Source organism: Pipistrellus kuhlii, unplaced genomic scaffold, assembly GCF_014108245.1.
Source record: "Pipistrellus kuhlii isolate mPipKuh1 unplaced genomic scaffold, mPipKuh1.p scaffold_m20_p_6, whole genome shotgun sequence".
NCBI classification, from domain to species: domain Eukaryota; kingdom Metazoa; phylum Chordata; class Mammalia; order Chiroptera; family Vespertilionidae; genus Pipistrellus; species Pipistrellus kuhlii.
The window spans coordinates 7,567,923-7,595,223 of record NW_023425562.1 but is presented as its reverse complement, the minus strand read 5'-3'; the positions used below and the strand labels follow the sequence as shown (position 1 = coordinate 7,595,223).

The window sequence follows — 27,301 nt, the reverse complement described above, 5'->3', positions numbered from 1 at the left end:
CTCGGAAAGAGATGTCCTGACTAGCCTAAAGGCCATATAGGAGCTGGAGGAATTGTCTGACCCCCCCCCCCCCCCCCCCCCCCGTTCACCTAAGGTTGTGAGGAAGATAATGTTGCCTTCTGGCGCAAGTAGCCTTCCTCTTTACCATTCTGATCTCTGATTATTTTTGGTTTTGACCTCTTTATCTGGGCTAAGGTTTTGCAAGAATAATCTCTACACATTTTTTCCTTCCTGCGTTTTCCGTTTTTTCAGCCTCCTATCTGGGCTGGGGTTGGCCCTGGCTCATTTCCCCTTGGGAAGGATGAGCAGGCTGTTGAGTGGAGTAACCTCTAAGTCAGACAGATTCTATCTCCCCGAAATCTATGTTCTGAGGTCAGACTCGGATAGTCTGGGATAAACACAGAGTAAGAAGCATTCCCTCAGGGTACACAGAGTCTCCCGAGGCTGAAGAAATCTGAGTAGGTCTGTTGAGCAGGCTGGCCTCCTGGGGTGCAAACAGAAAATGGCTTTATTTTACTGACTCATCTCAGCCTCACTTTTACTTTGAGAGTTGTAAACACCCAGTGCCATTTCATTTAAAATATCACCCTCCTCCCATTCTAATCCTCCAGCTCTCCCCTTCTCTCTGCTCAGGGCAGCTTTGCAGCATCCCAGGGAGGAGAGGGTGTGATGATGCCCTCTCCCTTCTCCTCCATCTCTCAGTCTGCTCCAGCAGCAAGGAAAGGTTAGCTCTCTCTGGTTACTGAAAATTCTTCTCTCTCAATGAACTCCCTCATTTAAAAGTCTGTCTTTTTTCATGATGAAAATCTGTAGTAGAATTTGTTCTGAAGTGCATATACTCAGAAACATCCTCACAGACACATCCAGAATTATGTTTGATGAAATATCTAGGGATCCATGGCCCAGTCAAACTGACACACAGTTGATTGCATGCATATCCTGTAGCAGGGGCTGGGGGAAGAAATTTCATGAAAGAATGAGGCAACTTTACCCGAGGAAGCACACAGGGGGGAAAGTTGAGAATGGGAAGAGGAAGGGCAGAGCTGCTATTTCACAGTCTGCCCATAACTCACCAGGTGGGGAGGACTCAGTGGTAACAAAGCCAGCTGGTGTGGTCAGCCACAGGGAAGAGGCAAGGAGGGCTGAGGGCTAAGGATGATGGCACTGGGTCATCATTAAGGCATGTGTTCATTTATTAGTGCCCGGCTGTGAACCTGGGCAGGTGGGAGTGAGATTTCCATTGTTCTCAGAAATAGTCCCCGGTCAGGTCTTTGAAGGAGACAAACCTTCAATTGAGAAATCACGAACCATTATATTCCAGGTCTGGGAACAAACACTGGTCCTGTTAGCTGCTTCAGATAATGGGGAGCTGCGTTGGCTGGGTTAGTCCACCCCTCGGGGTGACCATTCCTCCTGCATACCTGGCATGGTTTTAAGAAGGTGTGTCACTTCTGAACTTGTGACAGCTGTGCCTTTTAGAGTGAGGTGGATCTAAGATGTGAATCTTGAGAGCTTTAACTCTAGAAGATAACGAAGAATAAAACAATGTTTTGATGCTCTTTAGTGGTTGTTTTAAATAAAAATCCAGCCAGGATGCACAAATGGTAACTGCCTTAGCTCTTGTTATTATCAGCAACCATAGCCCCAATGGTCTAATATCTGAACACTTTCCTGGGTTTTGGGGTCCCCTTCTCTCTAAAGAAGCTGAAAATGCCATAACTGCATTCTCTGAGTCTCTTTTGTGCTTGGGTCCGAGCACAGGTCGCAGGCTCTACTGCCCAAGGCCCAGCCCAGATTTTGATGTAGGCAGAGGCTGGCAGACGTGGTAGGTGTGTGTTGCCAAGCAGCGAGGTGGCTTGCACACAGTGGCCCGAGCACTGCCTTGCCCTTGGCTCCTTTGGGATCATGACTGTTCTGCCAGCTCAGCCTTGCTATCTGGAAAAAAATAACCACTCTAGGGCCAAGAACTCTTCTTGCACATCTCGCTCACTCATTCCCACGCCCTCTCCCTAAGCCTTTGGCTGGTCAGAGTCCTTGCTCCCATCAATCATAGCACTGAAAGCAGTGCATCCGTGGTACACGTGTGCATCTTGGTGTTTTGCGTCACCCACAGCTGGTTCTGCGTCTGGCACAGGGAGACACCAGGAAGTATGTGATGAATGGAGCACTTCTTATGAAAGTCACAAAACCTCACGAGCCAAGACCTTCCGAGATGAAAGTGGTCTTGGAGGTCAGCACTGTTTCTGTAATGAGGACTTACTTCATTCCAGAACGAGGGCACGCTTCACTTCCGGTTTCACATGACTGTGACTTCTGCCATAGTCCACTGCCTCGCCTCTTGCTCGGGGCATTCATTTGGCAAACACAGTGATTCATTAGACAGTTCAATGAAAACTTCCTTGATCATTTAGGATATTTGGAACATTCACTTGCTGCTGGTGGGAAGATGAATGGATACAATTACTTAGTAAAACTTTGGCAATATCTAGAACGCCATAGCCTATGACCCAACAAATGTGTACCTATGTGCACCAAAGATAGTAAGATTTTCAATGCTGCTTGACTCAACAGAGCCAGAAGACCCCGGAACAATCTAAATGTTGAGCAGAGGAATGGTACACTGTCACAATGAAAAACTTTATTGTCAGCAATAAAAAGGAAGCAGTATTACATGACACAAAACCGCATCTCACCAAAGAAGAGACACACAAAAGGAACACCGTGTGCATGATTGCATTTTAGAAACTTCAGAACGAATCTCTAGTGTTAGAAGCCAAGGCTGTGGTGAGCTTTGGGGAGTAGAAAGGATTGGCAATTTCATTTTAGGTGCTTTTAAGGTTTTGTTTCTTGACCTGGGTAGCCAATATGCTAACTTTGTAAAATTCATCTGATGGTACATTTAGGATTTGTATACTCTATTGTATGTGAGCTATGCTTTAAAATCTCTGAAAGCTCCTGTAAACAAGATAGTTAACTCTTTCATTTTACTGTTTCTTTTTGTTACACTAAGGTTTTACTATGATGGGATTTATTCCGAATCCCCTTAAAACTGATACACTTGAGTCACAAAGAGTCTGCAAAAATCAGTGCATGTGCTTAATTTTGTCCACTTCACTGTATTGTCGGACATTTTAAGTGATTCCTGTAGTCATATAAGGAATCCTCTCCATATTATTTGTTAATATGATCAAGTCCCTTCTTAAAATTGCATTTTCAAGTGTGAGGCTTCCTCCAAGCAGGGATTCTTTCTTAAGCTTTGGGGAGATTTTGAGTCCTTTGAGAATCTGGTGACTGCCACATGGGCTCTCCCCGGAAGAGTGCACAGATTCACATATGCACAGAAAATGGCATCAAATTCAAGGTCTGTGAACCAAAGATAAAGATCAGAAAAGAAACTGGCCCCTAATGAGGCTTTGTTGCCATTGTAAGGGCTTTGATGTCCATTCTGATTCAGATAGGAGGCCACAGAAGGTTTTGTATTTGTTTGTTTTGTTTTTAAATTTTTATTGAATTTATTGGGGTGACTAGTGAATAAAATAATATAGGTTTCTAGTGTACAATTCTATAATACATCATCTACATATTGTATTGTATGTTCACTTCTCAAGGTCAAGTCTTCTTCTGTCACTCTTTACCCCCCTTTTATCCTTTTCTATCTCCCCCACTGTCCTTCTCCTCTGGTTATTACCATACTGTTGTCTGTGTCTATGTTTTTGTTTTTTTGCTTTATCCGTTTTTCACCCAGCCCCCAATATCCTTTCCCTCAGTGTGTTTGGATAATTCATTTTAGAGGATAAAAAAACAAGTCTAGCCCTAACTCGTTGGCCCAGTGGATAGAGCGTTGGCCTGCACACTAAAGGGTCCCAGGTTCGATTCAGGTCAAGGGAATGTACCTTGGTTGCGGGCTCATCTCCAGTATGGGATGTGCAGGAGGCAGCTGATTGATGTTTCTCTCTCATCAATGTTTCTTACCTTCTACCTCCTTCCCTTCCTCTCTGTAAACTAGGGGTGTCGAACTCAATCAGAGAAGGGGCCAAAATCTAAAATCCAGCCTAAATCGCGGGCCGAATGGTTTACTGAACAGTCATAAACTGTCATTGTGATGGAAACGCAGCGGAGTGCAGTGATGACAGCGCGGTGCGGGCCACATTGCAAGGCCTGGCGGGTTGGATTTGGCCCGCGGGTCTTGTGTTTGACACATGTGCTGTAAACAAACAAAAAAAAACACAACAAAACCCCCCCAAGACTAATGAGTTAAAAAAAAAAAAGTCCTTGACCATCCAATGAAATCTCCCAAAGCCCTAGCACATGCCCTGACCCCTGGACACCCATCCTGTTCCCTCAGGGCGTCACTCCTGGGCACCTGTGATGGTTTTAGCTATCCTAATATCTTTGGGGATCTGTCACTTTTGTCTACAGCATATTAAAAACAGAACATCTGCTCAGTACATATAAGGGAGAGATACCTAAAGCCAACTCTTCAATGACAAAAATGAAAATCATAAAGCAATAACTCAAACTACCTACTGGTCCAGGGCCATTTAGTGTAGGAAAAATGCCATAGACACAGCTATAACTCATGAGAACCTCCTTGCTGTAGGCAGGTAGAGAACCAAATAGGTCACTTCAGAAAGAGCTCCACCACGAGGTCAGAGTTGTGAAAGTGAACACAAGCTAAGGTGAGAGGCCAGAAGCCACTCTGCTCACAGATCCCGGGGCTGGGCTCAGAGGAGCTCTGGCAGGCACCAGGCCAGGATGAGGCACAGCCCCCCAAGAGCCCTGAGAGAAGTGGGATGGAAACCAGCTGGACTTGGTCAGAACCCACTCAACATTCAAGTGCCCCAGTGAGAATACAAAAGGATAGATAAAGAGGTCAGTCACAGGGCATCACAAGGAGTTTGAAACTTCATAGATAATGAATACTTTTCTAAAACTTTTGTGAGAAAAATCACACATTTCATTTCTTGCCTTTCCAAACAATGACAGGCAGAGCCTCCTCACCAAGCTGGGCTTCCTTGGACAAGGCAGAGGGTGGGGCTTTTGTGTCCCACAGACCTCTGGGCCTCTCTGGTGTCCTACCAGGAAAGGAGGTGGCTGACACTATCCCTTTGTTCAAAATGGGTCACCCTCCCTCTGCCCCACCCCTGTCCCCAGGGATGGGCACACTCTGGGAGCTGGACTGGTTGGTTCAGCTGCCTCTGGATGGGACCAGCAAGATCTTGTGAGGACGTGGAGTGAAGGGCACTCTAGAGGAGGCCTCAGCTTCTCAGTCTTTTGAGGAGTTCTTTGTGAGCTTAGAAAGCAAAGCCTCCATATCACCCTGTTTTATTTCAGAACAAAAGTGACCCCAAAGGTTTTTGGACTGACTTTCTCCAGTACCATCTTGAAGGACAAGCACGGCTGGTGGAAACGAAATGTCACATGTGAATAGAATCAAAGGCAAATCAACAACACAGTAGCAGAGTTAGGAGGAAAATGGAAGCAGGCTGGTCATTGAAGAAGGCAGGTGTTGTCCCAGCCTGGGGATTAGCAAATTTGAGGGTTGGGGAGAGCAAAATAGGATGGGCATCTCAGAGAACGGAGAATTATAGTAATTATTCTTGTTTCCTTTCTTTATGATGTGCACAATGAGTAAGCATTAAAATGGCCATTTATTTTAAGTAATGGGTGGAGCCTCTGGTAAGAGAGGAGGAAAAGCGTGCTAGGAGGAGGGTTCCCCAGGTGGGTAGCAAGGATGAGGAAAATACCATCCTGGGAGCAAAATCAGTAAGGACCCCATTATTTGGGAAGACCTTTGTCAGCATTTTGGGGCCGTATTTGTAATGTTAATTTAGTGTTTACATAACAGGCATGGGCGTAAGAAGTGATTCCAGTAAGCAAGAGGTCCTTAACACTAGTTTCTCTCACTCAGACTTTGCAAAACAGTAACTGTTGAGGTCAAATTCAGAGAGAAGACTGCATGAGCCTGGCCCAGGGGTGGGTGTGCAAGAGGCTCAATGCCAACACGAGGAGTTTCCATCATGCTGTTGCTGATGTCAACACTGCTTCCTGGATTGAGCTGTGCCCAACCCACCCAAGTGAACACAGGCAGCCATGCCAGGCCACGGCACTGCCAGTATGTTTCTCACAGGTTCCTTCTTAGCCCTCTCTTACGCTACTGTTAAACGTTGGCTTTTCCAAGCTTATCTATGACCCTTCCCAAGCCTCTGCCCCCTCTCCTCTACCTTGCAGGTGATCCTCCCTCTACTTTTACTTAGAAAGCCGGGCTCACATAAACCTCCTGCCATCTCATCAAAAAATGGGCCTCCACCCGGACCCATCCTTCCCTGTCCCACCCCAGCTTCAAGGGAAGCAGAATCTCCCTGCCCCTCCCTTATGCTCCTCATCGGATGCCTTCTCAGGACTTATCCCAGTAACAGGCAGGTCCCTCGCCTGCACAAAAGCGCTCTCTTCTGTCATGCCCTTCTGCACCAAGCAAGGGGTCTGTGGATACCAGGGCATATGACCATCGGTGCCCCAACCCTTCCTCTAAGTACTGGAGACTCCCAGAATCTCCTGCTCGAATGGCTCTGCACCTGCTTCCAGAGTCTCTGTGGGCCTTGTCTCTGGGTTTGATGTGTGCACCCCTAGATGTGTGGTAAAGAGGAGGCTGTTTGGGAGCGTTGGGTAAGAAGATGGATGAAGTTGGATGTTTGGGTTGGGGTGCGCACACATGAACAAACAAGTCACTTCATGATTTCCAGTGGAGCAAGGGGTGAACGAGAGGGTGGCCAGGCACCGAATGGCTCTCCCATGCTACCACATCCAGAACAGAACTCCAGGGATTCTGGGAATTCTTAATCCAACTCTGGCCTTCTGCATTAGGGGGGTGTGTTTGCCAAGATAGAAAGGTAGAACCTATTTTATTTTACAGTCTAATAGCTTGATTTGTACGTTTAAATATTAAGACACATTAGTATTGGGGGCTGGCCTGGGCCCTGCAAATATTAGGGCCCAGACCAGCCCTCACTGGCCCAAGCTCTCTCCTTCCAGACAAGGATTGTTTAAATAACGAGGCACTCAGCAGATCATCAATGAGTGCCTGAAATGCCCCCAAAACTGTGACAAAGAAACGGTTCCTGCCCAAATGAGCCTACCATCCACAGGTACTTACCACGTGGTATAGGAAGATCTGGGATGGAAGAAACGGGCTGCTGTGAGCACCTCCTTGTAGGGACATTTCACTGGGCTGTCTGTGGGAACAGAGACCAGAGAAGATTCCTGTGAGATGATCCTAAAGAACAAGGAGGGGTTAGCCCCTCCACACCCCCCAGGGCATGTGCTGCTCTCGGAGAGGATGTAATGATCTCCTAGACCAGTGGTCAGCAAACCGTGGCTCGCGAGCCACATGCGACCCCTTGGCGCCTTGAGTGTGGCTCTTTCACAAAATACTATGGCCTGGGCAATTATATTTTGAAGAAGTGGCATTAGAAGAAGTTTAAGTTTTAAAACTTTGGCTCTCCAAAGAAATTTCAATTGTTGTACTGTTGATATTTGGCTCTGTTAACTGATGAGTTTGCTGACCACTGTCCTAGGGGCTCCATCAGCTTCTCACTGCAGTGGACTTGTTTTGGGCCACATGTCTCCCTAGTTCAAAACATGCACACCTGCTGCCTCTTGCAGTGGCTGGAGCGGGAAATTGTGAGGGTCTTTATTGCAGCTTCAAGATTTCTTCATAGCATCCACGAGTTCTATACCAAATGATTGCAAAGTGAGCAATTACTATCATGCTTTAGGCAAGTTATCAGGAGATTGACAGAGAGTGTGTCTTCCACCCAGGAGCAGCATGATCCCAGATATCCACAGTGTTTCCCGGGATGTTTGAGGGACAATACAATAGGTGCTTTATGCCTCAGATGATACGGGATAACTTAACAAGCGTATTATTCTTTCCTTAGCATTAAATCTTAACTGGGATCAAGACTGGCTGAGGCTGCTTAATTGGCAAGCCCCAGTGAGGGCATGAGCAGCGTTTGCCAAGGGAAGTGTGGCGTAGGTGAGGGACACAGGAGCAGCAGGCACCGCTGCGGAGGCCAGAGAGGAAGTACACCCACGGCCAAGGTGAGACATGCCCGAGACAAGTTCTCAGGAGTAACCAGGGTGGGGACTCAGGGAAGGCATAGGTCCCACCTCAACACATAAGCCAGCAGAATATGGATCCTCAGCGTTAATTTATCTTCACCAATAGACGTGGAAACATGTGAGTTACATATGCCGCCTTGACATGTGCCAGGACTGTGCATTGACTGGCGCTGCCAAGGTGGATGTGGAACAGGTTTCTACCAAGCCCAAAGCTTTTGCTCCCTTGAGCGGATGTCCTGCATTTCTCTCTCCTTGCTGCTGTCATCTGTGGGTGCTCCTCCACTCAGTCCTTGATGACTCTGGCAACTACCCACAAGGAGTTTATGTTCAGCTGGGAAGACAAACCTAATTTCTGTCTTCCCTTGCTATCCTGGGAGCTCCCTGAGAGCAGGGAGAATTCTGTTTTGTTTGTCCTTGTCTCCATCCTCAGGGAGTGAGATGTAACAGGAAAGACAGATGGTACTGGAGACTGAGACTAATGGGAACAGGGAACAAGGGGTTTTAACAAAACCAGAGGGATAGTGAAGGCTGAAAAACAGCATGTTAGCCAAGGTTCAGAAGGGCAAGTGGAAGTAAATGAGACCAGAGTGGGTGGCATTGGGAGAAAAGCAGTTTTCACACAGGAGGAGCCCTGTGTCAAGGCCCTGAGGAAGAGGGAGCACAGCTGGTTGGCGGAAGTGATAAAAGTGAAAACCGAACTGCAATGCAAGAGCTGGGCGAGAGGCAAGGTTAGAGAGATGGACAGGTCCCTGAGAGCCTTTGAAACCTCTCATGGTATGGACATTGGACTTCAGTCTAGGATCACAGGAAGTCACTGAGGGGTTTCGAGTAGAGGGTATGATCTGAATATGCACATTAGCATCATCTGGGATTGCACATGGTGCCTGCTTTGGAGGGACCAAAGGGAGAAACGTGGAGACAAATAAGGTGATGTGAGTGTCCAAGAGAGAGATGATAATGGCTCGAATAGCGTTATGGCATGCAGATGGATGAAGGGGAGTAGTCAAGGATGACGCCCAGGGTTTTTGCTTGAATAACTGGTAGATAATAGTGACATTTACAGAGATAAGAAATACTGAAGGAGGAACATGTTTTAGAGAAGCAAGGAGAATGAAGAATTCTGTTTTTGCAAGGCTGTGTGAGGTACCTGTCAACATGAGCTTATATCTGGGTGGGGGAATTTTACATCTGGATACGGATCTTTGGAGGAAGACCCAGATAAGAGAAGCAAATCTGAAAGTGGTGTGCATTTAGATGGTCCTTGAGGTCCATGAGTTGGTGAAGTGATTGGAAAGAGTATGGATTGGAATGGACAGAGGGTCTTTGACCAAGCACCAAGGGACTCTAAATGTGCAAGGACTGAACAGGAAGAGCCAAGTTCCAAACATGGCTGATCAGCAGAATCACCTGGGAAACTGAAAGAATGTGTATCTGCTAGGGGAATGTGACTACATAACCTATATTTTAACCTGTAGTATGATAAGAAACCCTTTGGTAGAAGAAGAAGACTATCACAGAGAGGACAACTGGTTAAGGAAAAGGAGAAGTAAAGGATGGTGGTGTTCCAGATCCCAAGGGAAGAATTTCAGGAAGAAAGGGATCAGACGGCACCAGGACTGAAGTTAGCAATGGGAATCCAGATGGTGTTTGATTCCTTAAAAGTAGGGAACTAGCCGGGACCGGTTTGGCTCAATGGATAGAGCATCGGCTTGGGGGCTGAAGGGCCCCGGGTTCGATTCCGGTCAAGGGCATGTAACTTGGTTGCGGGCATATCCCCAGTAGTGGGTGTGCAAGAGGCAGCTGATCGATGACTCTCTCTCATTGATGTTTCTAACTATCTCTCTCCCTTCCTCTCTGAACAAAAATCAATAATATATATATATATATATATATATATATATATATATATATATATATATATTTTTTTTTTTTTTTTAAAGTAGCGAACTGGTGTTTGAACTCAATAAACATGTATTAAGGGATTATAGAAAGGTGCTCAACAGAGCCCCCTGTATACTCAGTGCCCTCAGAGCCATATGCAGGGAGGGAATAGGAAAGAAAGAGGGGAAAGAGGATTCATCAGATGCCCAAAGCTTTACATTGGAAGCAGCATCTAAATTGCTGCAAAGGACCCAGTTGCCTAATGGATAAGGCATTGGCCTCTTAAATTGCTGTAAAGGAGCTAAGCAATCCTAGGAGAGGAAATAATGGAAACAAAAATATGATGAGTTAAGAGAACAATGTGCATTTTCAGGAATAGTCCCTGGCTGGAGCAGAGGAAATGAAATGTTGAGAATGAAGGAAGAGAAGTGAGAGCCCAGTGATTAAGGACCTTCTATGCCAAGGTGAAAGGGCTCTGATGAATATAAGTAAGTGGTATGATTAGATTTGTGATTTAGCCCATTTTGGCAGTGTGAAGGATGGCTTAGGGCTGGGGAGGATTAGAAAAGATGGAGGTCCAAACTTCCATCAGGGGGCTATTGCAGCATCTAGGTGAGAGGAGATGGATTCACTGGGGCAGGAGTTGTGAAGGAGTAAGCTGAAAGGTTGGCAGTCCAGAATGGGATGAGTGGGTTATTAGAGAGGGTGGGCCTGGGAAGCCAGATTCTGGCTTAGATAACTGGATGCTGGTTGGTGTAGCCACTGAGATAAGGTATAAGGAAGCCTAGATCTGGGTGAGGATAGGGGTGGAGACTGAGCTTGGAGAGAAAATATGTCAGTAACTTTGCTGTTACTTTCCTTAACTATTCTCTCTCTCTCTCTCTCTCTCTCTCTCTCTCTCTCTCTCTCTCTCTCTCTCTCTCTCTCTCTTTCACTCACACACACACACACATCTAAGTCATTCTGCAGCCCTTTTCTATTAAATATCTAGATTCATATATGCCACTTTCCTTATGAGAACACAGTAGCTTCAACTAATTACTGTAGGAGGTTCGTTCATTAACTATTTCATTAGAAATATTCATAATGTACTGATGACTTGCAATGTACTGTGAGATGGGAAAGATAAATGAATGAAACATAACTGGCCTTGCCTTCACAGAGCTTACATTCTACCAGAAGCCAAAAGACATTAACCAACCAATTATAAACCCCGCAGTTTAAGTAATCAATAACAAGTGGGAGGGTATGTTCCACTGAAATTCATAAATAGGTTTTAGCAAATCTGTCAACCCCCTGAAATCGTATATAATATTTTATCTATACCTAAATACATTTGGTGGGGGGTTGGAGAGGGAGGGTAGCCTAGCTTACATGCTCAAAGAGGTCTGCTGTGACCCTAAAGGGTTAAGAACCAGTCTACCCTTCAAGTCCATCTGGGCTCTATTGACACACAAATTTCTTCCCTGCAAGAAGGCAATGATCAATGGGAAGGCTATAGTTGTCTAATCCACCCAGAATGACCCTACTTTCACTGTTACATACATCAAAAGTGACCCATATATTAATGTATATGTATATGTATATGTATATGTATATGTATATGTATATGTATATAATGAGGAAGGGGCAGGGAGAGAACAATAGAAACATCAGTGATGAGAGAATGACTGCACGCCCCACTGGGGAATGAGCCTGCAACCCAGGCATGTGCCCTGACCGGGAATCCACTGTGACCTCCTGGTTCATAGGTCCAGGCTCAATCACTGAGCCATGCCCCTGGGGCAAAAAGGACCCATCTTCTGACTTCACTTTAGGAAAGTGAACAGGGTTATTTTTAAAACCCTGTTTTTTTCAAATAAAGATGGCGAGATGTCCAATTCCTTGACCGCAAGGGATTTGCAAGCACGTGCCCTTTTTGGGACGCAGTGCGCAGACACCTTCCGGTCCCAACAGAACAGGCTGCGCCGAGCTCCGCCTTTTGGATTTGGCGGAGAGAAGCCGGCGGGCGGGCGGGCGTTCCACGAGTCCCGGCCGGGTTTTCGGCTCAGAGACGGAAGTAACCTCGAGCCGGAAGTCCGAGGACCTTTGCAGAGAAAGCAAGGGGGGTGGGGGGAAGGGAAGAAGACTCAGACGTAGGGATGGCGGCTCAGATTCCAATTGTGGCCACCACGGCCGCTCCGGGGATACCCCGGAACAGCAAGAAGCGGCCGGCCAGTCCTTCCCACAACGGCAGCGGCGGCGGCGGGGGATACGGCGCGGGTAAGAAGAAAAAAGTGTCCGCCTCCGGCTTCGCTCAGGTACGGTGCCCGGCGACCAGCCTGCGCATGCGCGGTGGCCGGGCGGGGCGGGGCGAAGGGAGAGCGCTTGCGCGGGGCCGCGTGAGGGCGTCTTAGCCGGGCCGGGCGAGTCAGGGCGCATGCGCCGGTTTGGTGACGTCAGCGCTTTGGCAGGACCGTTCCCCTGGTGCAGATGCAGCATTTTCTTCCCGTAGTTTGGACGGGCGGGAATCGGGTAAACTTTTGTCCATTGATAGACATTTACCGAGTGTCTGTGAGGGGCAGAGCACCCCGAAGGCCTACGTGGAGGACTACCAGGATGTATTGAGGATGTATTGATACGTGTGGTTTCCCTCATCCTCGGAAAAGAGCTTCTTGACCCCCAGCTTCGCTCCCAAAGTGTGTTTGGTTTTGCCGCACGGGGTTGTCCGAAGGATTTAGTGAGAATCGTGGTCGGAAAGCCCGGAGCAGCATGATGATCCAGGCCCCAGCATTCCAGCAGAGAACTCCACAGAGGAGTGGCTCAGAAGAGTGTGTGTCCTGGCCCCTGCATTTTACCTAAAGCAATAAGGGGGCAGCGAAGGAGTGTGTCCCTGTGCCCTCTCCAGCACGTGGTGTGGCTCCTTCACCCAGAAGGATGCTTTAGAGATGTTAACTGCCTGTCGTTCCTCCCATGGATAGTTAATAGTGCTCCCCTAAAAAAAAATACTTTGTGAAGGTGTGATTTTTCATACAGTAAAGTGCACAAATCTTGAGTACAGAAGAACCATTTGCTGCATATGTGGCCACCACCCAGATGATGATCGAGAATAATATTAAGAGCCCGAGAAAATTCCCTGGTGACCCTTTCGAGGCATTAGTACGGGGTCTTCCCTCCCTGCCAGAGGTGACCACTATTCTGACCACCCTCACCATAGATTGGCTTTGCGTTTTGGAACAGAATATAAATGGAATTATTCAGAACGTACTCTTTTGTGTCTGGGTTTCTCTGTGAAACGGATTTTAAGTTATTCATGTTATTTTACCTGTATCCGTACACCTGGCACATTATGTAAACATAGCACAGTGGATGGACATTTGAGTTATTTACCGTTTTTAAGCTCCTTGGAGCATTCGTATCACAAGTAGGCATAGACTCTTATTTCTCTTGGGTAAATGGGTAGTAATGGAATCGCTGGGTCATAAGGAAGACATACATTTAACTAAGTTAGAAATTGTTAAGCAGTATTTCCCTAAGTGGGTGCACTGTTGTGCATTCTCAGCAGCAAAGTATGACTGTGGCAGTTGCTCTACATCCTCCACCTTTCCTTTTAGCCATTCTGAAGGCTGTGTAGTACTGTCTCATTTTTTTGTTTCTCTGATTACCGATTACTAATTATATCAGTCACTTTTTCATATGCTTATCGACCATTCCAATATCAATTGTTTCTAATTGGGTTTTAAAAAAATTATTAATAGTCAGGAGTTCTTTATATACGATTGGAGTCCTTTGCCAAATATATGCAGTGCAAGTATTTTCTCCCAGTATGTCCATGGGGCACACTGTGCTAAAGTGAAAGAAATCGTGATAAGTAATAATTACTATGTATTAGGCATTTAATATATACTAGGCACTGTTCCAAGCACTTTCTGAAGTTCATCTAATCCTCAAAACAATCCCTGTGAATTGTTATTCTACAGATAAAAAGACTGGGGCATAGATAGAGAGGTTAAATAAATTTGCCAAAGTCACATGGCTACCAAGTGGTAGAGTCAGGATTGGAACCCAAGACTGTCCAGAGACCACGTTCTTTTTTCATGCTGCCTCTTTTGATATCACCCGTATTCTATAGCTTAGAAGATATAACTAGATATCTGATATAACCAAGTCCATGTGCAGAGAAATGCTTTGGGGGGGAATTTTGTGAGGTCAGTATTTTAGACTTTACAAATGCCTACTCAAGTTGATAAAATCTACAGAGACCTAATTGGCCTACATACTGCGTGTTACATAATAGGCTGATTTGTGATGGGTAAGCAGTTAACAGAACATCTAAATGAGAAGCAGCCGTTCTCTGGAAGGTTAATGTAGACTGCGGCTGATGGAAGACTCCTCTGTAATTGGAGGCAGCCAGACAATGCTGGACTGATTTGATTTATTCATTTAAAAAAATCATTCTATCCCAGTTTTTAAGAAAAATCATGACAATGTTAAGTTTTAGAAGCTCCTCCCTTGCTCCCCATTTTTAAAATGGACATAAAAAGCCACCCAGTCTTCTTCCCTAGCAACTATAATAATTCGTGTTTTCTATGTATAAATAGTTCTTTAGCATTGTATTTGGTATATCCTGCTTTTCACTTAGCATTATTTCATGAGTCTATCTTTATGTTGGTAGACTTCTCAAGGAATTAAATGCTCTTATTTAATTGACTAGAGGCCTGATGCATGAAGATTCGTGCAAGAATAGGCCTTCCTTCCCCTGACTGCCGGCACAGGTTTTTCCTCAGGCATCCGGGCCCCAGGCCTTGGCTCCTGCTGTCACCTTCTGCCTTTGCTCCGGCTGGAGCCTTCTTTGTTCGCTGCTCCTGTAGCTCCCTGCCCTGCCCAGCCTCTCTGTGCCTGCGTATGCAAATTAACCTACCATCTTTGTTGTGTTAATTTGCGTACTCACTCCTGATTGGCTGGTGGGCATCTCAGAAGTACAGTCAGTTCACATATTTCCCTTTTATTAGTATATATGTTACTGAATATTTAGTTTTCATCTCAGTTTTTTTTCTTTTTTTAAGTAACCCTGTAGTTGTAGACTAGGGCCAGCTTTTAAATCTAGAATATTATTAGATAGGTGTAAGTAGACATTTGATTTTTTTTTTTTTTTTTTTTTTTTTTTTTTTAGCAATAAGACAAAGAACGTTTGTTTCTTTTTTTGTAGCCACAGACAGAGTGCCCAAGTCATCCTTAAGTCTGAGTCAGTCATACAGTCATGCTGTCTGGAGAGATGAAGCCATTTATTTGGGCTCTGCAGTTGGGCACAGCTGAGGCCTCACTGACTTGCCTCAGTTGGGGGCCGGCATGCAGGCCAGGTTCCTCTTCCCGGGGACTGACATCAGCTCCTTCGGTGCCGCGTGTTCTTTCTTTCCTCTTAGGGTTCCTGTCTCAGGGCGGGACAGCTCATCTCGTAAAGTCTCTTAGTGTGATAGGTTTATTTATATGGAGACCGTACATCATATTAAATTAGATTTTATTGCCTCCCGGCCTGACAGACGTGCTCCTCCCTTTGACTGAAGGTGTCTCACTCTCATCCCGTCACTGACACAGGAGTCTCAGCCCAGCCCAAGCCCAGGGGAAGGGAAGAATGAGGGCACAGTAACATGGAGGGCGGAGTGAAAGAGGAACGAGCCGAAACCGGTTTGGCTCAATGGATAGAGCGTCGGCTTGGGGACTGAAGGGACCCGGGTTCGATTCCGGTCAAGGGCATGTACCTTGGTAGTGGGCATATCCCCAGTAGGGGGTGTGCAAGAGGCAGCTGATCGATGACTCTCTCTCATCGATGTTTCTAACTCTCTATCTCCCTTCCTCTCTGTACAAAATCAATAAAATAAATTTAAAAAGAAAGAAAGAAAGGAACGAAAAGAGAAAACCCAGTTCTGAGCCAGAGTGGAGCATTATTTTGGAGCCTGGTCAGAGAGGGAGGCGGAGGCAGGACACAGCTCTGGAGGGATGAGCTCAGTGCACCTCAGGATGGCTTCCTTTCTCCACCCCTTTTTCCTTGACTCCATGTGGAGAGCTGGCCTGCTGGCCAGGACCAGAAGGGGAAGGAGTAAGCAAAGGAGCAGGAGGGCTCGGTTTGGAAAACCAGTGCATGAGGACATCATCTTCTTTCCTTTTTTGACCCTCCTCAAGCATGCCCCTCGGAACGGTGACGCCAACGCCCCTCCCTCTTTTCCCACAAGCTGCCCTTCCTCTCAGCAGATGCACTTGTCCACAGGTGCGTCCTCCCCTTGGCAGAGCTCCCGGACCTGCCAGCCCACACGGACTGTTCTTAGTGGCCCCCGGGGTAGCACTGCCTGCCTGGGTCTTAGCATTCCTGCCTGTTGGCGTTTTCCCGGGTCTCTCCAGGCCTGGGAACAGCCTATCCCTGTGCCTTTGACCTTACTTCTAGGAATCAGGGAAGAGGCATGAACAGAAAGGGGAAATGCCATCATTCAGGAGTTCTGGAGGAGATAAAGCGAAGGCCACGGCTTGAGGGCAGCCCTGTGAGCCGGGCCTGCTCTGTGGACGGTTCTGTGATCACATTGGAGGCTGGGGCCTGGTTCTTCGTTTCCCTTTAGGATCTCCTCTTTGCCTCCGTAGCAGTTCTGTTTGCTTACATTCTCCCAGATGGGAACAGCATTATATAAGTAGTCATTTTCTTTATGAAAAAATGCAATAAAATTTGAAACTTAAAGTGCATCTGGCCCCAGGAAACCTCTTTTATATTCTGCCTGTTTTTCTAAGTGGTCCCCAGCTGCCATGGTTTTCTATTCACTGCAGAGTTCTTAGAGTTATTTTTTTCTCTCTCTCACTTAATTTAGGCCACTCTGTAGGCCCAGCCTCCTGACAACCCATGCCCATTGGTCTTTGCTCACCAGGCAGTCTCGTGGTGCCTCCTAATGAATGGTTACAGTCCTCAGGAGAATGGCTCCTTGCCTTCTTCTGACACTGGCGGGCAACCTGCTTACCGCATGTGTCTTCAGCCAGCGGGCCAAGCTTCCTCCTTTTCCCTTGGACCTCCACCTCTCCAAAGAGCAGATGGCTGCCAGCTACAGCTTCCTCCTCAGGTTCCATGAAGTCCCTGGCTCATTTGCTGTTAGGTTGGCCTCTAAAACCAGGTAGCTAAACTGTTATCAAAGCGATTGCACATGCCAAAACCGGTTTGGCTCAGTGGATAGAACTTGGCCTGCGGACTCAAGGGTCTCAGGTTCGATTCCAGTCAAGGGCATGTACCTTGGTTGTGGGCACATCCCCAGTAGGGGGTGTGCAGGAGGCAGCTGATTAACGTTTCTCTCGAATCGATTTTCTGACTCTCCCTCTCTCTTCCTCTCTGTAAAAAAATCAATAAAATATATTTTTAAAAAAGCGATTGCACATTTTTATATTTTCACAAGCTGTGTATAAAGATTCTAGTTTTTCTGCATTCTCACCAACACGTCATTATGTGTGTTTTTTTATTACATTCATCAAGGTGGGTGGAAATAATATCTCTTGTGGTTTTGATTTACATTTTTCTAATCACTAATAATGTTGAGCATCTTTTCATGCTCTTACTGGCTATGGGAGGGACCCTGGAGAGGAGTCTGGGCAGGTGTTTGAGAAGAGATTGTTGGGAGGACTATTGCAGCAGACAGGTCCTGTCTCCCTCATTGCCCCTTCCTCCCACATGGATGCCATTGCAGGAAGTGCTGGGGGTCGTGGGGGTGGCAAGGTGAAATCTACAATATATTTATACATCGGAATTCTTACACTGCTGCTAGAATGTAAGAGTGCAACCATTTAGGAAAATGATTTGGCAGTTTCTTACGAAGTTAAGCATATACTTACCCTACATCCCAACCATTCCACTTCTAGGTATTTACCCAGGTTTTTACATACGTCCTCAAAAAGGCTTGGACAAATATTTCATAACAGCTTTATTTCATCAACAGGAAAATGGGTAAACAAATTGTGGTACATCCATATGGTAGAGTACTAGTACTACTCTGCTGAGTAGTGTATAAACTCAGTGAGATGAACTAATCCATGCAGCAGTGTGGATAAATAAATCTCAGAAACATTATGCTGAGCTAAGGAAGCCAAACACAACAGTACATACTTCAGATCCCACTCATTCAGTTCTAGAACAGCCAAAAGTGATGTGGAAATCAGAACAGAGGCTGCCCTCGAGGGTGGAAGGTACGGATTAGGAAGAGGCATGAGGGAACTTTCTGGCATGATGGAAATGCTCTCTTACCTCCATGGGGGCACAGCTTACACAAGTGTAAGCATTTGGCAAAACCCAGGAAACTACACGAAACTACACTTAAGTTCTGTGCATTTCGCTCTATGTAAATTATATATAAAAAAAAAACAATGTATTGCCATTTGGGAAGATTGGAAATTGCATTACAAATCAGAAGTTATTTCTTACTTTGTCTTGTTTTTTTTCTTTGTGATTCTTAGTTTAAAAGTTTTTTTGTTTTAAAGCACATTAGCCTGCTTGTCAGGCACTCTGGCCGCAGCCAGCTGAGCGACTAGCCTCCTCTCCCGCTCTTCTCCTTCCTCAGAATGCCCACATCCTGTTGTGCCCCTTAAGCATATGAGCCCTAGCCTGGGATCTGGCTGATGGGACCCTTAAAGGGGCTGGACCTTTTTCGCCTTAATATTTCAAGACATAGTTTGACATGATCAGCAGGAGTAGGGCCCATGTGGTGTCATGGAAAGCCTGTTGTTTTTTTTTTGTATTCTGAGAATAATAACAGTACTACCTTTAGTGGCTATCAGAGTTAAATGAGCCAGTATGGGCAGGACACCCATCCCTGTGCTTGGCACATGCGGGGCCAGAAAGCATGGCATCTGGGGTGCTGGCTTCTCCCAGTCTCCCGTGGCTTCTGCACAGCAGGTGCAGTGGCCAGTCCAGCAGGATTTCCGCTGCTGCAGGCCACCTCCTGAGCCTCTGGGCACACCGTCTTCCCCGCATGGCCTGTGATGCCATCTTATGTCTGAGAGCTGTGGTAGGGAACTCAGCTAACAGATACTGACCCACTATTCTTACTGTGTTTTCAGGGTATCAGCATGGAAGCCATGAGTGAGAATAAAATGGTGCCCTCTGACTTTACCACAGGCCCCATGGACAAAACTTCCAAACCTTTGCCATTTAAGGATCCTAACTTTGTGGTAAGCATCTCCGGTATCTGATACATTAAAAACCAAACACCCATCCTTTGGATTCTGACCGTGCTGGGCCTGCAGCACTGGTGTCCCCTTCTCTCCATGGTCCCACCTTCCCCGTGTTGGGCTTTGTGGGAAGGGTGAGGGCAGGAGAAAAAGGGCCCATCCTTTAAGCATTTGTAAAGTAGAAACTGGCTCCTTTTCCTGTCATTCTTAGGGACTTAATTACACTGATTCAGCTTATACATAGAAGTTGTTTTCCCCCATTCATTTTTAAAATACAGTATTGCCAATGCCTGCAACAGATTTTGCTCCCCTTTCCCATTTTATTTTGTCATCTTCATAGGACAGAAATAAGAAAAGTTTCCAGAAGTCATGCCATGCCTTGACATAACACGAGCCCTACTCCTCCTGGTCATGTCGGACCATGAGAGTGAGGCACACTTGAGTTTTCCAGCATCACCAGCAATTTGCAAGGCAGAGACTTGTCCTTAGAAGGGAGATTAGAGATGCGGTCATGAGTTTGAATCTAACTTTGTAGTAAATTTATTTTTTAAAATAATGGGAAATCCCTGAGTGAGTTCTATAAAGTTAGACCCAATAAAGGATGTGATTTTCTGTGTGCCCGTAAAAAAACATAATCTATCATTTCTACCTCATCACCAACTAACTCATGGATTTTGACAACCCAAAAGCATTGTTTTTTATAAGGAAGATTAAAGGGCACAGTGTAATGCTTTTTATAAAAAAGGCTTAGGGGTGCCAAAACCGGTTTGGCTCAGTGGATAGGGTGTTAGCCTGCAGACTGAAGGGTCCCTGGTTCGATTCCGATCAAGGGCATGTACCTTGGTTGTGGGCATGTCCCCGGTGGGGTTGGGGGGGGCGGTGCAGGAGGCAACTGATGGATGATTCTCTCTCATTGATGTTTCTAACTCTATTCCTCTCTGTAAAAAATCAATTATATATATATATATATATATATATATATATATATATATATATATATACATATATATATTTAAAAAGGCTTAGGGGTACAAATGATTGCTGACAGAATGAGGGGCATAGTACAGTAATGAGTAAGCATACATGTCACATTCTGAAATGGTACTTTCCGTTGATTTTTGTTCCTCCTTTCCCAGCACTCCGGCCATGGTGGCGCAGTTGCTGGCAAGAAGAATAGAACCTGGAAGAACCTGAAACAAATCCTTGCTTCTGAAAGGGCGTTGCCGTGGCAACTGAATGATCCTAACTGTGAGCAGTTTAGCACCTTCTTTGAGTGTATAATGTTTCCACTGGGAACTTTCTTACAACAAACCCGCGTTACTATGTTTGCATAAATGGAGGAAACAGTTTTTAACATAGGAGTTTTATAGTGGTGTCACTATAGGGAGATTGTGTACCTTTCCTCCTAACGGTATCTGTACTCTGTGTTCTCATGGATGTGTGGTTTTTAATGTCACTGTTAGCATGCCAATCTGGAGAAACAAGTCCTGGTATAATAATATTGGTTTGACAAACTTCTTATCCAGAAGTCTACTCTTAAAAGTTATTTGCAAGAACAAGGTTGCCCCAGATTTAGTAGGTTTCCTCACAACCAGCTTCAAGGCAAGCTTTGTTTTACTCTCTGAGCTGGTGTTTTCCAGAGTAAATGCTTTAGGCTACAGCATTTCCAAATCTATGTAAAGTGCTGCTTTCTGTTCTGTTCAGCTTCATTGGAAAGTACAGGTAAAAGTTTCCTTGAGCTCCTGCCCATTGCATGTCTTTCATGGGGGTGGCAGGAAGGGGGGGACTCAGATGACTACAAGCGAGCTAGTCCGTTGTCTGGGTGTGGACATTCCAACATCTGGGTGCTGAGACCCAAGCAGTGGGTCATCTGGCACCTCATCACCCTCAGCTCATGTAGCCCAAGACGGTGAACATGGCTTGTGGGCAGATGAGCTTTCCCTGTGATTCTGCTAGAGCGGTGGTCCCTGGGGGCAGGGCAAAGCTAGCCCTTGGGCTGGAAGGGAGCTGAATGTTTGAAACCCCGTTTAGTAATCTTCTTTTTCTTTTCTCTTTCTTTGCAGACTTCAGTATTGATGCTCCTCCATCCTTCAAACCAGCTAAGAAGTATTCTGATGTTTCAGGTCTTCTTGTGAGTATAATTACGTCTCTATGCCTCATAACACGGAATTGAGAGGAAGATTTCACTGTCTACTTATACAGTGTTCAATATTGGCCACCACTGGTGCTGCCTGGAGCCCATAGACTTTGAATAGGTAATGGGTTTGTGCCGGAGTGTTCACATGTTTATTTCAGAGTGGCTGTGACGTACCTGGGCATCATGTGTGCAGTCTGGAGAGAGGATTGCTCCAGAAAGGAGACCCAAGTTTCCCTTCCCTGTATTTATATGAAAGATGCTTCATATATTACCATGTTAACTACATGAAAAAAAACAAAACAAAACCCACAAACTTTTATAGTACTCAAGTTTAAAAAAGAGCCTGCATTTTTGAGGGTCTGTACTCTTTTAAAAAAAATATTTAAACTTCTCTAAAGAGGCACTATGGTAAAGATAGTGGTTTTTGAACATAGTTTTAAGCGCCAGACCCCTTTTCCAAATGAAATCCTTTACAGAATCCCCTGGAGCCCACTGTGTGGGTCTGGTCCTCTGTCCTCCCCACTGCCCACCACAGTGACCCCCACAGTGCTTCTGGGAACACAGTTGGAAAGCCGTGGTAGGATGAGGGGGACTTAGGCAAGTCGTTGACCCTCAGAAACCTCAGGGAACCTCGTCTCCTTTTCAGAAAGTAGATGAAGGGTGGAACTTTCAGCTCATCTTCATCCTTTTTCAGCACTATTCAGTTCGGAAAATGGGCTTTTCTTCCTGACTGTAGAACTAGTTGGTCACTGCACTTTTAAAAACTCATCCGAATCATTTAAATGCTTTACATTTTTATGAAAATGTATGGTTCCAACTTCTATAACAAACTGACTAAATGATCCACAGTTTCCATTGGTAAGGATTTGAGTTGTTATTGTAATTTTGAAAATAATATTATCTGTACTCTGAATTAGTCATATGTTTTAGCTTTCCTCCAGAGAGCATACACTCGTCGGTGTATTACAAACTTTTTAACATAGGAACTTAAATACAATGATTCTAAAAAAAACCCGATAGAGTAGAAAGTGCTATAAAATGGAGCACACCTGCTTGAGTGTACATGTGGTGTGTGTGTGTATGTGTGTGCGCGCACGCATGTGTGTGCACGTGTGCCCATGTATGTGCGTGCTGGGTTCTTTTTGTATCCATTCATGGCATGTATCTTCTTCTAAAAGTCCCCTAATGGGACTTCACCTTGATTCACCTTGAGAGAAATGTAGCCTTATGCTGTCTCTTGTTTACTGCCTGAAAATAGTTGCCTCATGTACCTGACCCTTTTTAATAGCTGTTTATGGCAGAAGAACTAGCTTGGCACCAGTTATTCTGTTATGGCCCCAAGTGGAAATTTCTCCCTGTCCCATTTTGTGCTGAGCTTGTAGAAGCCATGGGTCATGGCCAGACTCGGAGGGTGGTCCCTTAGAAAAGGTAGCTTTACCCTCAGCATTATCATACAGCTCATCTGCTGTACAATGCTTTTCACACATTAGGAGGCACGAAAATCATTGTGAGAATCATTGTTCCAGGCCCCTTTGTGCCACTGGCATAGGACTTACCATGTTACATAAAACCCAACACCTCTTGCCCCGATGCATGTAAGATTCAAGAAATTCTGAATATGCAAAGAACTCAACCATATCATGGAAAGGCAAGCCTAAAAGACAGTTACAAGGAGGAGATACATATGACCCGTAAATGGATATTCATGCTCACTGATAATTAGGAAAAGACTCATCAGGTGGGGAAGAAGTGAATATCCCCATACCTTGCTGTTTGAGGTGGGAACCTACATTGGTACTGCGTCTTTGGATGTCAGTTAGGCAGTGCCTACTGAGACCAAGAAGCAAAGCCTGCGATCCGGCATTGACTTCCAGCCGGCTCCCTTAGAAACAGTGCCCAAGGAGCAGCGTACAGAAATGTTTGGGAGGAAATGGATTCGCAGAATATTGGAGACAGCATAAAGGTCAGTCAGTGGGAGAAAGGGGAGTATTTTCATCCTAGTCTGTGAGCTTGTATGTAACAACGAGGATTAACTTCCAAGATACATTGTTTACTGAAAGGTAGAAAGCAGTGTGGGCAGCACTGTACCACCCAGGTAAAACTCAGCACGTGCTTACGGAAAAAATGTGCATGGTTTCTCTGGTGTGCTTATGTTTGCGTGAGGAATACGGCCACCGGTCTGGAAGGTACCCACCTAGCAGTGGTGTCCTCAGGGGAAGGCCAAGCACTTAGGATGGTAGAAGGGGACTTCAGTCTTATTTGAAACGTTGTCTTTTTTTCTGTTCCCTTTTAGAGGAAACTATGTTCATCTGTTACTTGTATAAATTAAAGTTACATAATTAAAAAATAAGCCCAGCTCATGTTTGTACTCACCCACCTTTTCCCAGCCAGCCAAGCAACTGTTTCCCTGCATGTGGGCAGGGCAGGGGGCACGCAGGGTCACATCTGTGTTCAGCTAGCCCTTGTTCCACAGCTGGGGAAAGCACAGGCACTGGGAGAGATGGGGGGCAGGGAGCACTGCGGTCACCCCACCCCGGGGAAGGCCTGAAATCTGTTTGCTGCCTGACCTGGGGGGGGTGTGGGCGGGCAGCGGGGAGCTGGCTTTTGTCTCATTCAGGCGCCCGTGATGGAACCCGGAGCAGGTTCTGACTGGGAGTGCAGTTCTTTACTGGTTCCACTGTGCCGCGTGTTCGGCACCCTCTCCTCCGTTCAGAGCTCCAGGTCAGGTGCCTTCTGTGCAAGTTCTCGTCGTCGGTGACCTCTGTGTTGGTGCCCCAGGACCTGTGCTATTCAGCAGCCTCCTTGGCAGTGGATCTGAACTTGGGCGGGCCGGCTCAGCACAGCGTGGTGGTAGGAGTGAGGTGGCCACAGGAATGGAGCCAGGCCAGGCTGGTTGGCGTATGGAGGCTGGATGATCAAAGCCAGATGCACCCCTGCTGGGAGCTGCAGGCAGGCAGCCTCCCCTGCCAGTCCGTTCCTCTCACTGCTCATGGCCAGGAGCCTCGGAAGGGACTCGTTGCTGCCGCCTTCCTATTTAAGCCTTCCTTTATGTTACTGTCTTACCTTTCATTACTTCCAAGTGTCACAGAAAGGCAGTATCTCGATCAAGCCAAAGGATCAAAGCTTTGTTTCTTATAGAGCTTTAATTAGTCTTAGTTTTTTCTTTAGAAATAATCTCATTTTCGCCGAAACCGGTTTGGCTCAGTGGATAGAGCGGCGGCTTGGGGACTGAAAGGTCCAGGGTTCGATTCCGGTCAAGGGCATGTACCTTGGTTGCGGGCATATCCCCAGTAGGGGGTGTGCAAGAGGCAGCTGATCGATGACTCTCTCTCATCGATGTTTCTAACTCTCTATCCCACTCTCTTCCTCTCTGTACAAAATCAATAAAATATATATTGAAAAAAAAAAAAAAAGAAATAATCTTATTTTCCTGATGGGAAGCCATTAAGTACCTAAGGAGATCCCAGTGGCAGAATTGGAGCCTTAGCACGTGAGAAACCTATGACTCAGTTCCTTGCGGCCTGTAGCTCCTTCACGCCCTCCCTGATCAAAGCAGCATGGCTGCGTCCAGGCCCACAGAGTGATGGACCCCGGAGCACACCGTCCACACTGGAGTGACGGGATGTTATGCGTCTAGACTTGAATGGCATTGCATCGTTTTCTGAAAGGAGCTCCTTTTAGATGATTCACTCTTATGTCTTCTGCTTCAAAACCTGGAGAAGCCATGTGCCTTGAGATGTATAGCGAGTGCATTAGATTCCACTCTGCACATGGGGAAACAGACCAGCAGGGAATGTTGGTATGTCAGAGGGAAACAGGTTCTCTTTTCTGGGATGGTCCTGAGCGTCCATTCGGTGGATCATTCATTCATCATTTGCTGTACAAACACTGACTGAAGGCCTGCTGTGCTCTGCCTTGTGCTGGGAGCCAGGATTCTGTGATAAGCACACTACAGGGTTCCTGCCTCAGGGAGCCTCAGAGCTTAGACGTTAATCAGAGGCTCTTGCAGATAATGTATGTAAAAGAAACAGCGATCAGCATCCCACGAGGGACACGTGTGGTGAGGTGAGAGCGAAGATGGGGGCCTGACTTCCTGTCGGGGGCAGATAAGGCTTCACTGATGACCAGACTGTGGAGGCTGAGTCCTATAGGATGAGCGGGTGATTACTGAGCACAGTGAGCCAAGGTGGGGGCCCCTGCCAAGGAGAGGGAAAATGGAGCGTCACCGGATGGGGAGACTCGGAGCCTGGGAAGTTGGGACAGCGAGTGAGGACATGTGGCTGAGCAAGAGCCGGCAGGGATGTAGGAGCCAAGCTGAGGACTGGAGCCTCCGTCCCAAAAACAGAGGAGCCACTGAGAGGTTCCGTAAAGGACACGATCAGAACTGCAAGTTGCAGAGATGAGCCTGGCTGTAGCTGCAAGTTGTAGGGTGGCCGTCCCTCCTGGTGGAAGTGTGGGTGCTGGTGGCCAGCCCAGCACTGCCATGGGGCCCAGGGAGGGCGAGGAAGTGGGGAGAGGGATGCCCTGGGGTAGGCGGAGGGCAGCAGGGAGGGGCATGGGGGTGCTGCTCCCTGCCTTGGGAACAGGTCTGCAGCCTTTGTTTGAAGCAAGAGGGAGATTGAAGGCAGAGATGATCAGCATGAATTCAGTTTCGTAGCCCTTGAGGCACTGACCAGAAGAGTCCTAGAATCCGATGTGGTTACTCCTCTTCCTCCCATTCATTCTCTGAAGCCTTAAGTCTGGGGAGATTAAGACGTCTTTGCCAGAGTGTGCAATTTAGTGTTCTTGGCGACTGAGTAAGACATGATGAAGATATATGTCAGTTTCCATAAAATAGGGGGGGGGAATTAAACTTGAACTTAAAATATTCACCGTCACTAACTCTCTGCCCTTCCCTGTGCCGCTTCCCTCCCAGGCCAACTACACGGACCCGCAGAGCAAGCTGCGCTTCAGCTCCATCGAAGAGTTTTCCTACATCCGCAGGCTGCCCTCCGACGTGGTCACTGGCTACCTGGCCCTGAGGAAGGCCACGAGCATCGTGCCCTGAGCCCGGGGAAGTGGCGACGAGGTGGAGAGCTCGCCAAGCCGGCCTTGGACGCGCAGCTCTGCCTCATGGAAACGCCCCTCCTGCTGTCAGTCTGGAAATGTCAGCGCTGGGCCTTGGAAAGAATGTTTGGCTTTAAGGTGTGTGTTTTTCTCTGTGTTCCCTCCAAGTGTGATATTTCCTGTGGAGTTAAATTATATTTCACTTGATGCTTCAAGTAAAGACATTTGACAAGAAAATAGGAAATTGTGCTTTTAATGTAACCCAAGGATGCCCCCAAATCTTTGCTTCCATGTTGTGAACTCTTGTTAATAACACATGTAAAGACAGTAGTGAACCCTGACAACTGGGCTGGTTTAGTCCGGATCCCAGGGACTCCCTGTTGAGAGCGCATTAGTGCTGCTGTCTGATCAGAATATTGGGAGGAGGTCCATTGGGCCTGGAGAAGGGAGGAGGGCTGGGTAGCTTTAATTCATCTTATTTAATTAATTCCTTGGGCCCATCCTCGCCCTGGGCCTCAGCCTCTCTCCAGCCAACAACTGAGAGAGACACATGCCTGGTACTGAAGCCACCCGGCCTGGCATTTCGTGGTGGCAGCCCGGGCTGGCTAGCACCCATCCTGAGGAGTGGGTGAGAACTGTGACCCCTTCAGAGAAGGTCTTTCGTCCTGGTCCAGGACGCAGCCCCTGGGGCTGAAGCCCGCCCCAGGGCGGCAGTGTTTGCTCGCCCATCCTCAGAGAAAGGGAAGCACTGGGCTGGGAGGAGAGGAGTGTGGAGACGTGCCCTTAGCCTCAGTCCTACTCCCAGGTCTCTAGGGAGGACAGTGGAACCAGGCCCCGGGGCGTCTGGACCTGCGTTGCCTCAGTTTTGGGGAGTTAAGCAGGCACACAGGGAGGGCTCCTCCGGCTCCCCTTCCAGGCTGGGAGGAAAGAAAAACAAAGCCGCGTCAG

General features: G+C 46.8%; 1 protein-coding gene and 1 long non-coding RNA gene across 7 annotated transcripts; one reads left to right on the top strand and one right to left on the bottom strand.

The window, feature by feature from the left end:
- Positions 1-922: 922 nt before the first annotated feature.
- On the bottom strand, positions 923-12,201 carry LOC118708482. Of its 2 annotated transcripts, none has more exons than XR_004984581.2 (3): positions 12,067-12,201; positions 7,154-7,232; positions 923-1,520 (listed from the first exon to the last, which is right to left on the bottom strand). It is a non-coding gene; the product is annotated as an uncharacterized LOC118708482 (long non-coding RNA). The 2 variants fall into 2 exon arrangements; XR_004984582.2 differs by lacking the exon at positions 923-1,520 and adding an exon at positions 2,936-3,363.
- INO80C (INO80 complex subunit C) lies at positions 12,007-26,590 on the top strand. 5 transcript variants are annotated; one of them, XM_036419885.2, is made up of 6 exons: positions 12,007-12,302; positions 19,060-19,170; positions 20,307-20,418; positions 21,234-21,301; positions 22,908-23,045; positions 26,223-26,358. In XM_036419885.2, the coding sequence occupies exons 1-5, from the start codon at positions 12,144-12,146 to the stop codon at positions 23,028-23,030; spliced, it is 573 nt and encodes a 190-aa protein (XP_036275778.1). In that variant the 5' UTR covers positions 12,007-12,143; the 3' UTR covers positions 23,031-23,045; positions 26,223-26,358. The 5 variants fall into 5 exon arrangements, with proteins under 5 accessions (XP_036275778.1, XP_036275781.1, XP_036275776.1 ...); XM_036419883.2 differs by lacking the exon at positions 22,908-23,045 and having other exon boundaries at positions 12,016-12,302; positions 26,223-26,590; XM_036419887.2 differs by lacking the exons at positions 12,007-12,302; positions 22,908-23,045 and adding an exon at positions 12,844-13,167 and having other exon boundaries at positions 26,223-26,590.
- The last annotated feature ends 711 nt before the right edge of the window (positions 26,591-27,301 follow it).